The sequence below is a fragment of the Typha angustifolia genome, chromosome 5, assembly GCF_048772165.1.
Source record: "Typha angustifolia cultivar Huaian chromosome 5, ASM4877216v1, whole genome shotgun sequence".
NCBI classification, from domain to species: domain Eukaryota; kingdom Viridiplantae; phylum Streptophyta; class Magnoliopsida; order Poales; family Typhaceae; genus Typha; species Typha angustifolia.
The window spans coordinates 6441915-6455895 of NC_133243.1; the positions used below are offsets into that span (position 1 = coordinate 6441915).

General features: G+C 36.8%; 2 protein-coding genes across 3 annotated transcripts; both read right to left on the minus strand.

The window, feature by feature from the left end:
* Window positions 1-629: 629 nt before the first annotated feature.
* LOC140760173 (65-kDa microtubule-associated protein 6-like) lies at window positions 630-6044 on the minus strand. The gene is made up of 12 exons (XM_073097011.1): window positions 5406-6044; window positions 4701-4904; window positions 4031-4285; window positions 2764-2979; window positions 2532-2687; window positions 2299-2458; window positions 2059-2210; window positions 1698-1785; window positions 1551-1624; window positions 1371-1445; window positions 940-1282; window positions 630-831 (listed from the first exon to the last, which is right to left on the minus strand). Exons 1-12 carry the CDS (start codon window positions 5457-5459, stop codon window positions 824-826), a joined length of 1785 nt encoding a protein of 594 aa, XP_072953112.1. The 5' UTR covers window positions 5460-6044; the 3' UTR covers window positions 630-823.
* A 2196-nt stretch (window positions 6045-8240) lies between these two features.
* On the minus strand, window positions 8241-13732 carry LOC140760228 (uncharacterized). Of its 2 annotated transcripts, none has more exons than XM_073097093.1 (8): window positions 13446-13732; window positions 12051-12153; window positions 11588-11673; window positions 11181-11510; window positions 10847-10923; window positions 10652-10694; window positions 10503-10571; window positions 8241-8516 (listed from the first exon to the last, which is right to left on the minus strand). In XM_073097093.1, exons 1-8 carry the CDS (start codon window positions 13500-13502, stop codon window positions 8505-8507), a joined length of 777 nt encoding a protein of 258 aa, XP_072953194.1. In that variant the 5' UTR covers window positions 13503-13732; the 3' UTR covers window positions 8241-8504. The 2 variants fall into 2 exon arrangements, with proteins under 2 accessions (XP_072953194.1, XP_072953195.1); XM_073097094.1 differs by having other exon boundaries at window positions 11588-11667; window positions 13446-13731.
* Between the last annotated feature and the right edge of the window lie 249 nt (window positions 13733-13981).

A 13981-nucleotide genomic window follows, 5' to 3' on the forward strand; every position in this document is an offset into this window, starting at 1 on the left:
TACAAGGGTAGAATAGTCTTTTTATAGTGTAGCTTCTGTTAGCTTAATGATTTTAGGGACAATTTACACCTTAAACCTCTAAACTGTTATCTTTCTTTATATAACACATTAACTCTTTAATTTTTCATAATTTAAAGGATCAATATGTAACAAAAAGAAGAGGAGATAGTATGAAAATGGGCAATAATTATCCAGTGATATTTTGTTGAAGAACATAGTGCCAATTATGAAATTTAAAAAGATTTAGTCATAAAATATTTGTTGGGCCTGAAGCCCATTTGATCCAGCCCGATCCAATCTTATTCAACAATTCACCTTTAATCTCCACCAGTTCGTGCCCAATCTCGTCTTGCCAATTAAATTTATGTCCATGAGAAGCCACTGTGGCTTCGATCGGGAGTGCAGTGAGTGACAGCTATTTAGGTCGGCCAATGGATAAGTCCCACAACAAGATGCCAAGATAAATGGATGATTGATTCATAAAAAAGATGGATAAAGTTTTATTAGACCAGATTTAGGAATAAATACCAGAGAGAAAAGAGCATGCAAACCGACACTAAAAAGTATCAGTTGGAGTATTCCAGTGGGGATGTGATTGAAGCTCTAACTCAATGATGTGCATAAAGATATCCAACAAAGAACTAACTCTTATATATATAACCAAATGTACATGAAGTAGATGATTGACTCAAATTTTAATGACACACCAACCCTAAAATCATAAGATCGCGCAACGGAACAAAGCACGACATGTACATCTGCTCGTAACTCTGATGCTTCACTTGTCCATTTGCAGCATTATCTCTGAAAATTTAGCCCATGTTTAGTATCCTGAAGGAAGGAAACCAGTGTAAGTGCTTAGTCCAGAATGGCATGTATTTTGAAATGCATAAGACTGGAATGGTTCAGAGAAAGTAGTGTTAAATGTCTAGATTTAACCTTGTGATGGAGACTCGGGTTCTGAACCGCTGATAGATGTGAATGTTGACATACTATCCTCCTTAGGTATAGCAACAAAGTTCAATGGTGTAGGTGACAACCATTTTGCCTCCTTGAAGTATCCACTATGACGACCAGAATAGGACCGCGGTGTGAGGAAATCAGGGGTGGCGCTACCGATAGACGCCCGTCGTGGACTGGGAGTCAGGAAACCGTTCCCATTTCCATTCACATGGTGCCCAATATGTTTTTTATTGAAACTGTTGGTCTTTCTTGGGCTTGGTTTTGACCCAAACAGCGCTTCTTTCTCTGTAAGTAACAAAGCCTGTTGTTTCTTCTGATCCTGCAAGAAGGCTGACAAGTGTTCAAGAAACAACCTAATTGAAGTCACTAGCATAAAGTGAAGGGATAGTTTAAAAAGCAAAAGCTACCCGATATCGTCTCTTCTCCTCTTCTTTTTGTTGTCGAGTCAGTTTGTACCCTTCTAGAATAGATACAAAACGGACCTGGAAATTTGTAGGAGTGCATCCACATGAATCGCATATACAGGTGTGAAAATAAAAGGCATCAATTACATGCTTTAAAATGAAGCACATAGAAACCAAACATACCCCATCATACAGGAAATGTGTGTTCCTTTCATCCTCCCAACTAAAAGTTCTACTTATTAGGTTATCCACCATAGCTGGAACCATCTCCCATATTAGATTTACAATATATGATAGGATCTCAGATGCTATAGGGTTCGCAGAAAGTACCTGGAATCTTTGTGACAGTAATTCGTGCCTTCTCTGCTCGTTTTAGGTTTATATGGCTACCTCTTATAGTGCTGTATCTATTCTCATCCTTCATCATAGAGGGTTAATTGGCAAGTTTAGCCCAGAAACAAGCATGATTTCAGGAAATACAGGAAGCAACTTGCAATTTATAGACATTTGAGAGTTCAGCCCTATGGAATTTCACATTAATATCAAATTCATTGAATATTGGTATGTTTATGCATAATTAATTTGAACTTAAGAGCACATATTTGTTATTACAGTCTTAGATATGTGGATGTATCTACGTGTTCATACATTCTCAGCAACTTTTCATCATAGAGAAAAAAGAAAAGCATACTTGGTTGTAATATTCAAGCCAATTTTCTTCCTCACAAGCAGCAAGCCATTTGCTTATCCTATCCATTATATCTTTCCTGCTTGTAGACTCTTCTTTCGCTTTTACTATTTGTTCCTCAACTTTTGCTAGAAGTTCCGATGGATCTACCAGGCCTGAATAGGGATGACATTAACCAGAGAAAATAAGTAAATAACAAAAGGAAAAGTCAAAAAGTAGCTGCATTAGAAAGCAATACAGTACCAGAATCTATCAACGCATTAGTTTTTTCAGGAGCAGTACTCATATCAGGTTCTATGTGTGCCTTTTTGCATATATCCTCAAGTTCCGACCTTCTATTCAAAACAAGTTCTTTCAGTCTACTGGCTTTTAATTCTTTCAATCTCTCGACCTCAGCTTCTGTCTGCAAACAAAGCAACAGAGATCTGAATATTTGAAGTCACAAAAGAACCCAGACTGGTTCCCACCAAACAAACCTGTTCGATTGTTTCCTCTGAGAGAACACCGGAACATGTGATGTCATCTTCCGATGATTGAAAAATGCTTGTTACACTTTTAAAATGCTTCCTCTCTTGTTGAGAAGAATCCATCAATTTCCAGAGCTCAAATAATGATTCCACAGATTTCCTCAGCTATAGTGCAGGAATAGGTTAAAGATACTAATAGGCATACAAAATAATGTGAAACATGAAAACATTTCAAAATAACCTTTTCAAGTCGCAAGCACTTTTCTCTCTTTAACTTCAGTACAACTTGAGCAAGACTTTCCAGTGTATTTTTACCAATGTTTATTGATTGCCCTGAAGCAGTCTCATGCAGACTGGGATGCACTTCATCCACCATCCTTCTAAAGTCCAGTCCAAGGACACCACATAGAGAATGCACTTCATTTACACATTCCAGAATCTTATGTAGGCGATCAGACTGGAAGAAGAGAAAAAAAAAATTGGATATGATATGCTAGAATAGAAAACAGATGACAACATTAGACGTATGAATACAGGACCTATTGCACATGGTAGGTTTGCAAATGCAAGTTCTTCCTACACTTTAATCATGTACAAGATGGTTAAAAGGTGAATGAATGAGCACTATGGAAACTAAAGGTTAGCAACATAAACAATAAGAATTCTAGTGACAGGACTAGGAGAATGTTTATTACAAAGATGCCATCAGCAAAGTTTTTATATCTTGTTTTATTGAGATTGCCACCTGTGCTAGAGTTCCTGATACCAAGAAGGAAAGTTACCAATAGGAAAATGATTATCACTGACAGCCAAGGTCAGCACACAAAATGGCAATCATTTACCATAAACAAGTGGTTCATGTTATTTCTAAAATTTAGAACCTATCTCTTGTTGAGATACTTTTTATAGAACAACACCTAACCAAGATGCATGTTGAAAGGTTAAAGGCTTTCTAAACCTGGCGTATTGTTATGCACAGGGCAGGATATAGAAATTAATTCCTAAACCTAAATGTAGATATTCTTTACTCTTTGACTAAGTAACAGACCATGAGTTGGACACTGTATCATCAAGAACTTACTCCTGGTGCCTAAGTAATAATGCTTATAATTTGATAGCAAAAGGAATTTACAGATAATCTCAAAAAGCATTTAGGCTTCAGTATATCAAAGATCTGACAATATTCTATTCTCACACATTTAGGAATTGAACATGTCATGTGCAGCTGCATTATTTTTTTACGCATTAGAGATCTTGCTGAGATAGCTTCTTTTTTTTGTCTCTGTGGCCTTCCATTCAATGATGTTTCTATTGTTTTGCAAAGGTCTGGGACCAATTCTGATTTATAACTACTATTCTTTTATAACCTCAGCCTATTATAACTTCATTTAAAGGTACATAATCAGCATTGTATCTTAATTACTGATTCTAAGAAGTTACATGGAGCAGATTCCTACAAAAGAAGAAAGTCAAGGTAATAGAAGTTAATGTCAGTGAAGAAGAGATACCTTCTCTATTTGGAGTGCATGCAGTTGTGCTTGATATTCATTAAGCTTCCTCAGTGATAAATCATCACCATTAATTGACTTAATTGTAGTGGCTCTATCGTAATTGCTCTCTGTTAACTCAGCAATGATCTTTTCAATCTGTGATTGCGTATCCGAAAACATTTTGATCCTTTCCTCTCTCTTGACTCTCAGATTTTCCAACAGAGAAATGATGGTAGAAAGCTGCTTCTTCAGTGGTGCCGTCTTCTTGTCTTCCTGCACGCAGAGGTATGAAGGAGTAAATAGTTGGAACTTTTGAATTTGTAATGTTTAGAAACTTGAACAAATATTATGACAATATAAAGTAGATAGATTTTCTAAAACTGAAACTTTATGGTTGTTGATAATTAAATTGCACCGCATAATATAAAGGGAAGGATAACAAGGTACCATGATATTACTCCAGAATGTGTAATACCCTTCCTAATTTGAGCTGGGTTAACAAATTCGACCCAATCTCCAATATTCAATTATAAAGTTTTTAAAGAAAAGCCAGAAGATATGGAGAATTTGGTCAGAAACTTAGTCGACTGAGTCAATAAGTTTAATAATGCAGTCCAATTGGAAACAACTTACATATCCCTTATTTTAACATGATGAGCTTTATAGGCTAACTGGTCCAGATGAATACCTTTGACTGAATTGTATGTTCCCCAAGGGAGGCCATGAGAGCTGCAATCTCTGCTTCTTTAGCAGCAACCGACTGATAGAGCTGTGCCTTAGCCTTGCTTGCTTCATCGACCTTTTTCCGGTATAATTGCAAGCACTCCCTCTCAATCTCAAACAACATGCGTTCCTTGTCCTGTTCACTCTCTCCTATCTCAGCCCATATATGCTGCTTCCAAGCAAGAAAAGTACATTCATGAAGAGACTTACTCATGATATACCAAAATTGTGAAGATTTTAGATTTCAGTGTGTGATCAGAAGCTCAGAAATTAAAAGTAGCTACTCGGTTTCCAGGTTTTCATAAACAAATGCTTGCTTTCGTACAACATAATGGAACTGAATACTTCAAGAAGAATCAGAAAAGGAAAGAAGCACTTCCTTTAGATAGCTGCTATTTCTTTTCTATTGATCAATATAAACGGAAAGCACTTGAGCATTCTAGCTCGAAAAACTTATGAATTGCAGACACTTGAAAAAAGGAAAAAAAGAAAAGAAATTTGTCGAGAACCAAGAAATGTAACCTGAAATTCTTATCTTCAAAGATACAAACTAAAAAGAAAGGAAAAATAGTACATTTCACCAACACAAATAACGAATGGACAATCTATTAGAGAGAGAGAGAGAGAGAGAGAGAGAGAGAGAGAGAGAGAGAGAGAGAGAGAGAGAGACCTGAAGCTCTCTGAGCAAAGCACCACAGCCAGTCTCCATTCTCACACTAGTCATTCCCGTGAACCAACCCAATACACACAAATGTCCTCCCTCCCAACTCTCACCAAAACCCAAATCGAAGAAGAGAAGCAGAGAAAGAAACAAGAAAACCAACAAAAGAACAAATCTTTCCCCTCTCTGGCCCCTGGGAATGCAATCTATAACTAAAGAATGCAACAAGGCCCCCGAGGGAGCAAAACAAAGAAGCAAGCGCAGAGCTTTTTGGCGATGTGAGTGAGACAGGAGAAGAAAGCTACGATTTTTGGAGCTCTCCTCTTCAAAACAGACCAAAATGGTAATGAAAGGAAGAAGGAAATAATGGAAAGGTGAGGAGAGAACTCGGGAGGAAATAAGGAGAGGGTTGGTGGAGAAGAGTAGCTGTACTCCAACATAGGGAGAAGCAAGAGGAGTGAGACCAAGGGTAAAAAGCTTGAAGACAAATGAGTATACTTGTCTTTATACATGTCCCGAATGTTTGATTCATCCCCAGAGGAGGAAAAAGCTTTGTAACTGACGTCCATCTTTCTGCTGTTTTTTTAAGGGAAAGAAGACTGACAAATTGGAGAGAAGAAAGATTGGACTCCTTGTGAGCTCATTCCTCATCCGAAAGACCCCTCCTGAAACCTCCTCTTGTTATGGAAGCTAGGTGGGGAACCACCACACGCATGTAATTATCTTGAAGGATTGCAAACATTATTTACAAGTGCACATTATTTACAAACATAGATTTTGAATGCAATGGGTTCAAGAACTCTGCCACTATCTCTCAGGTGGCAGAGTTGCACTTGTTGGCACCTCCTTTTCAAGTTCGATCTACAAAAACAGACTCAGAAATTAATTTTTAGTTTAATCTTCAGCTGCCTCGATCAAATTCGTTCTTAATAAAACTCAACAGTAATAATATAATATAATATTATATATATATATATATATATATAATGATTGATATGAATCAATTATTGAATTACATCTTATTTCAAGTTTGATCAGATGCAATTTAAGTTTGATTATGTAATTAGACTCAAAATTAATTTTCGTTCTAAGTTTAGTCAGCTCGATTAAACCCCTTAGACAAGACAAGAGCATCGAGAGTGAGAGATCATTCCAAGTAGACATAGTGGCAGGTAGGTAGTGGATCAAAAGAAGATCCACAGAAGGAGTGTAGTACTCTTCTGGGGTCCCACGCAGATTTTCAAGCCATCAGTTTCCTTCCCTGCAAGGCATTGCAGCATTTATTATCCAGCACTAAATGGCTTCAGCTTCCTCAAAGATCATCAGAAGATTCCATTGGAAAAGCTTTTAAGGTTGCGGATGATTAGGAGCTCTCAAATGGTACTAAATTTAAGGTTTTTGATGTTTATTTTTAAAGAATATAGGAGTTCTATCTCTCTCTCTCTGACCACTTTCTAATGTATCAAGATGAATTGGCTCACGTTCAACTTATGAATAATCTACGAACTCATAAATTATTAAGAAAAAAAAGTTTATCTTGGACATCAAAAGCATTATCCAATCCTATGAAAACAACACATCATAATTAGAAGATTGGCATTTTTCATGTAAGAAAAGATGGTGGGCCACGGTCGCCTCATTCACCATTCATCCCACTTAATCCTCTGCTAGGAAAGATATATAAATGTATCAATAACAGAGCAGAGTTTGTACAAAATTAGGAGAATATTTGTAGGCATTTTTGAAGACTGTAATTTGCCGTGAATATTATTAACTTTTAACTGTTGCAAGATATGCATGAAGAAAGCAAAGAAGAGAACGGTACAACAACATAACACCATTAATTCAACCAGTTCACACGTGCAGTGGTGACATTTTTAATTCTCTACCAACATCTTTGGATGTAGTTGTTTATGCTTGTCTCTTTCACTCTTCTTAGATCTCCCCCACCTCTCTAAATGCTCTTCCCATGGCAATTCCAACGCCTCCATTGTAGGCAATGAGATATCATCATCAAGATTCAAGACTGATCTCTACAAAAACTACTACACAAATTGTGGTTGGCATAGGTCCACCAATTAACTCAGCATACCAAGAAGAAAGACCTTAGGAACAAGTATATTGAACTTGGCATGTACTTTTTCTACGACCTGCCTGAAGTTAGTCGAAAAAGATTCAACTCGCAACTGACTTTTTTCAAAATCTGAGTTGAAATTTGAGGTCCAAAAGCCAACCTGTCACTTAATTAGGAAACTTTTGAGAATATAGAGTGAGAAGATGCCATTGCCTAGCTTACCTGCAGTAACTTGTGCATCAGAGACCAATTTATTTTCAGACATGCAAAGGTAGATGGGCCTTCAGAGTTCCCTACAGATTCCATCAGACAATATTTGTAGATGAAAATAAAATCCCGGCTTCAGGAAGACAGATGAGAAATCAATTCGGTGGATGCAAAAGCTATATCAATTAGAACATATCTGCAGATCGGGCGAATTTACTTCAGTCAAACTTGACAACCTCCATTAATGCACCATATAAGCTTATACTGTTTTAAACCTTGAATCAGTTGGGTACTCTTTCTAGTATTGATGAAACATAACTGAGATAATACCCATACACTGATCTCTTATTTTGATCAAGCCTAACAGCCGTTAGCTGTGTAGATTACATGCTTTCAGCTTGTTTAAATGTAACTAATTGTGCAAGCATATAAACTCCGTACTCTTTGATAATAATCATAAACATCAGAAGAATATCAGTCAACTGCTCGCCACCATAATACTAGTCAAGATAATTTCTAAAGCAACATCGTTGCACGAAATGTTAGGGTGGATACATAGGAGCTTGGAACAGATAGGCCATGACAACTGGACATCCTATATTCATATATGTGCAACAAACTTCTCAGGCACAATACTAGTACAATGTTGCCGAACTTTCTTTGTTTATATTCTTGGGCTATGGACACCTCCAACAAAAATTAGCCCAACTAATAAAGAATAAGAAATAAGGAGCTTGTAACGATGTCCTGAAAATGAATTTAGTTAACCTTTGACTACTATATGATCGTAATTCTACAAGTGAGATAAGCTGCATCACATTTCACGCCTAGTCAGTTCCCTGCAGAGATTCACCAACAGTATATTAGCAGTATGATAAATCTTCATTGGAGAAACCAGCTGAAAGATTAAACAGATATACTTCATTCAACAATAGGTATTATGATGAAGATAACAATTCAAACAAAAAGCTAGCAACTCAAATAAATTAGAAAAAGTTTAGTAATAAACTCAAGTTCCAAAAGAGAAGTCTACAATATAAAATTTCCATTTTCTGCCCTAGGTCATGATCTGCAATACATACATATTTGGTGCAGATTGTAGAAGATTAGAAAATATTATTATGAAAAATAGAAGAAAAAGGGAGAGTAGACAGTTGCATTATCTTATAGTTAATGTAGAGAATGCTTTTTAGTAACACTTGTATTTATGACAGGCTACCAAGTAAAGACTAAGCCAAGGTTGTCAAAATGCCCAAGTAGATAAGTAGATCCAAATATCCAATGACAAAACCAATTTGTTGCCAAACTTGAGGCACTCATACCATCTGCTTAATTGATGCCTTGATGGAAATAATGATTCACTTGCTGGCTCTAAGAATTAGCACATGCAAGTTAGTCGATGTTTTGAGTACAATTTACTATGGTTTACATAAATACCTAATATCATCTTGAACATAATAGTATACCTGTCTATTTATATCTACTCTTTACAATTATTCGGTCCAGGTATCTACTAATCCAGCCAGCGGCAAAGCTAGGTACAAGAAAGTATGCGTAGAGAAAGGAACCTTTTTATGCATGTTGTCATTTATTAAACCCTGTTACAAGATAAACTTCTTCTCAGTTACCTTATATGTGGGACAGTCCGCTGATTCTACTATTGATGAGCAAGTCTCCATTTGATTCTCATTATTGTTTTACATTAGCCATGAGTATCATCACCATATGGCTGTTGCCTATTTACATCATTAGTATTTGTTTCTCAAGGACATCCTGCATTTAAATTAAATGTCTGATATTGCTAATTGTGGTCACAAAATATGTCAGTATCAAATGTAACCATGCTCATACTGAAAAGCTAGTCCAAATAACAAATACCATGTACCCAAATTTAACATACATGGCCTCCAGTACTTAAACCAGTACTGACAACAAAATTTATTGTGCACAAAGGATTGCCCCTTACATATCTCACAAAGTTCCCATTACCTCACTGAAATGGTATCAATAAACCAGTATAAGCTTGACGGACTCTTTTTACTACAAAGGCATGGCATGCCATTGCAGTGACAAGAACCCACGCCATATGTTATGTACGTCTAGTACCTTAACCCAAAGGTAGGTATGGCAGGCATTTAAGAAGACAGAACAAGACTACCCATGAACTTGTCAGGGCTTCCAACTAGAAAGTGCATGCAAGAACAAAGAAGTGAACAAATCCTAAGTACTCAAGATTTGAGCAAAGATAGAATAGCTTATTAATTGGACAAAGTTAATGAAAGGAGAGATGGAGCTGGAAAGCTTAAATATCATATTAAAGAAGTCGCAGTCGTGTTTAAAAGAGTTGTGTGGAAACAGCTACGGCTGGAAAGCAAGTTTCCGAAGGAATAATGTAATGCACCCTTTAAAAGAGTTGTCTAGAAACAGCTACAGCTACAATTTTCATTGTAATCCTAAAATGTTTCAGAATGATTCTAAAAAAAGTCAACTCCCTCCCCACCAGACAAGCATAATCAGAACTCTTGATGACAATAATCTTACTAAAGTGAAGGGGGCAAGGTGCATAAGAAAAGTTAATACACAATTTTTTGAGACAGTCAGACAGTTAAGCAATCTCTCTACATTTGGGAGGAAGCTCCACAAACATGAACCTGTATCCTACAGATTCACCACTTTCAAAATCTAGAGACTAGAAATCCTTCTTAGGATCATTCTGAACTCACATAGATTTGAAGAAAATATCCTTGCCTTACTAACAAAAAGATAATCAAAAGGGGTGTCATGAAGATCAATTGACTCGATGACAAATCAGTTGTATAGTATACCTCTAATCGGGCCTTAGCTTCAGAGTCAAATGTTTTGCACAGAATCTCATAGCTTTTCTCAGCTCCAATCTGCTAAAAGAAGGAATTCATAAGGATATGAAATGCTTCTCAAAATTAAAAAAATAAATTATAGGCAGTAAATTTGGTACCAGTGGATCCACACGCGATGGTGAAATAGTTGAAATTACATATCTGTATGAAAGGAGTAGTATTTCAGACTGTAACAGTGGCGGACACATTCACATTACAAACTCAAGGTGTTTTGGATACTACTATAGTACCATTATTTATTGGTAAGAAAGGCTCTTTAAAAGAACTAATGATAAGTCATATCCATTGTTTACCTCAGCTTACTTGTGTAGAAGGTCATAGCTAGCACATTAGATTTCTGAACTGTTAGCATCACTGCTCCCATTTGGTTCTGCATAACATACAAGAAAGTGAAACAAGAGCAGTCATTTTCTCAAGAGGAATCTATCTCTTGCTATATTTGGATGCTCAAATTTCAATCGTATGAAAAAAAGAGTTTAGAAGAGAAGCATGTTAATACCCATTCTACTGAAATAAATATTAACCATGAAGACAAAAAAGAATGCTGTTGAAGCTGACACAATCATCACCATGATAAGAACTCCATTTCAATTAGTGTCAACATCATCAAGAAAGAAATATAACTACCTTACGAGCAATAAGCTCAATTAGCTGCATTAGGAACTTCCCTAATCCCTTTCCTTGTGCACAAGACTCCAGTTGTAGCTCATACACATAAATAACAGGTACATCTTCCTCAACGATAAACCGATAATGTACAAAACCAACCAGAGGATCCCCATCACCCGCCCAACCAGTTCTTGTTGCTTCTTCATCTGACTTTGAAAAATTCTCAATAGAAGTTGCATTTGGGGACTCCCGGACAAATATATACCGTGCTTCATGGGAAACCATTTCCCTACGCTTTACTTTTTCTTCTGAAGGCCACTCTGAACCATATGGACCCTCCATATTAACCTAGATTTTCCATTCAATGAGATTTATGAAAGACAAAAAAAAAAGAGAGTTTGAAAGCAAAGAGAAGTGCATTTCACCTTAAGAAGTTTCTGAATGTACGTCTTTGCAGGTGAAGAAAGTTGGTCTCCAGATCCAGACTCCAAATAGACTGAAAGACCTAATCCTCAAGAAAATATAATACATGAAGTAGTAGAACTAACACAGGAACTTATTTTATTAAAACGTTAAAATAAGTGAACCAATCAAAATATTGCATGATGAGCAAAATGTACAGTAAAAGGAACAGAGTGCAAATAGCTACAATAATACATTTATTTCTCTTTTTGATGAATCTAACTTCCAATATTTCCACAATTATGATATTCCTGTTTTAGAAAACCAATATCCTCCACGAATAAAAAAAATAGGCTCCACAGCAGCATGAGAAATCTATAAATCAATAGCTTAACACAAATACCGGAAATCTTGAGGGATCATGCATTTTAATAAAATATGGTGATTCTTTGTCAAGTTAACAGAGCTCCGAGTATTATTGCTTACCATTTCTATCATATTTGCAAAACGGAGGAAAGGAAGCTAGATGGTCCTTTAAAGCTGCTGCCTTTTTTATAATTTCATCAATAACCTTTTTCTTCTCCAATACCTACCCAAATGTCACCAGATTAGCTGCAGCATAAAGACAAGCTCAATTTTTTAAAGCATAAATGATCCATATTTGTGGCAGTCACTAACTAACATCAAGACAGTGAAAACGTGGCTTTCGGAAAAAGCAAAAAGCATAAGAAACAAAGCTTGAAAAAGATTAACCTCCACACCATTTTATTGCTTTTATAATGGCTTCTACCAAACTCGAGCAAAGTTCCATTTTCAATTAATTGTGTCATGTTCCAGCTTTTACCAAATAAAATCTGTGTACAACCTGTTAATCCAAATTCTTAGGAAGCTTTCCTTTCATGTGATATCAGATCAACTTTCCTCACCTTTTTACCTAATAATGTGGGTACTGATGCCAGATATACAGCAGGATAGATGTTGCTCTTCTTTTATTCTTTTGCAGAAAGATAACAAACTTGTGAATTACTAGGATACATCCAAAGTCACTACCACTACTTACAGGGTGGAGGGCCTTTGGTATTCACCAATGAAGGCAACAAGTCAAAACCACTTATGCAAAAAGAGCACTAGGAAAGAGCTCCTTTTGGTTCAGGAGTATCTAACCAGGGTGGCTTGATTTATCTTCACTTGGAGGCTATAAAAGGGATATTACCAATAGAGCATTTGGATGAGTTAGAAACTTGGACTTTAGCATCCAAATTGTGGGCTCATTAACGCCATTCTAACATGTTCGCTTGCAGCAAGTAAATGACACCCTCCATTTAGGTCTGGAAACTGGAAAGAAAAAAAATGGGAAAACAAAAGGACAAGAAAAAAGGATGAAGAAAAGTACTCTAGGATAGATCAAAGCTTCAAGCAGCGCAATCTTTACGACATCTGATACTAATGATCAGGGCTCTAAAGAGCAAACCATCGAACATATTGAAAGCAAATGTAAAGGTATTACAGCTTATAATCTGAACGACACTTCAATGGTAGTTGTAATCCTGGATCATCAGACCACAAAATCAAGCAACTCTAATGAGCAGTGTAAGCCGTAGTACTTGTTCTTTTGTCCACAATTTATGTAGCAAATTCTCTAAACCATTGGCCCAATATAACTAAGATATTGCTCAATCTATTTCGTTCCATCTTGCAATCCAGTAGACTAGAGTAGATCCCATTTCTCTAAATCAAAACTAACTCCAATCCAATCTAACTCCCCGATGTCCGCACAAGAAAACCAGCAATAACAACAAGAAATAAGCCAGGCCCAAATGAGAATAAAGTATAAAACGTCAACAAGTAGATAAAAGGAAGACGAAATAACGAAAAAGGAACCTCCTTTCTTTTAATCTTCTTCTCCTTGCTGCTACTCTGGAGTCTCTTCCCTTCCATCGTCTCAACTTTCTTCGTGGCCAAAGAAGTCTCTCGCCCTTCACTCTATTTGCTACTACAATCTCATGGCGTCTTCAAGTCTTTATCTTTTCTCGCTTTCGGCGATTCTAAGCAAGCATTTGGAGCAGGCGGCGAATGGGAGAGGAGGGAAGTGGAAGAAGGAATTCTACGCCTCCCACCAAACCCCACACACGGCGAATAGCAATCGAGTTTTCGGGGATAGTGACACGGGCAATCCGTAGATTGATGGAAAGTTATCGGGCATCACAATTGGCAGTTTCCTTGGAAGTGGACAAGAGAGCCCTTAAGTTTGCGCCTTGAGAAAAGAGAGATATTGGACCGATTTGTCTTTTCCCACTTCGGACTTGGGTTGGGCTTTGGTCAACGTGAAGCGTAGACTTGTGTCCTCGAAAAATACTTAGTCTTAAAAGCTTCGATCTTTGATTGGGTTGGCTCTAATATAAGGTTATCATTTTAAT

Excerpts from the sequence above, each read along its gene's own strand:
- LOC140760228 (XM_073097093.1), bottom strand. The coding sequence starts at position 13,502 with ATGGAAGGGAAGAGACTCCAGAGTAGCAGCAAGGAGAAGAAGATTAAA. Across the intron at positions 12,154-13,445 it reads AGAAGATTAAAAGAAAGGAG|GTATTGGAGAAGAAAAAGGT; the intron begins GTTCCTTTTTCG and ends ACATTTGGGTAG. Across the intron at positions 11,674-12,050 it reads TTGCAAATATGATAGAAATG|GATTAGGTCTTTCAGTCTAT; the intron begins GTAAGCAATAAT and ends TATTTTCTTGAG.
- LOC140760173 (XM_073097011.1), bottom strand. The coding sequence starts at position 5,459 with ATGACTAGTGTGAGAATGGAGACTGGCTGTGGTGCTTTGCTCAGAGAG. Across the intron at positions 2,688-2,763 it reads AGTGCTTGCGACTTGAAAAG|CTGAGGAAATCTGTGGAATC; the intron begins GTTATTTTGAAA and ends CCTGCACTATAG. Across the intron at positions 1,446-1,550 it reads CACATTTCCTGTATGATGGG|GTCCGTTTTGTATCTATTCT; the intron begins GTATGTTTGGTT and ends ACAAATTTCCAG.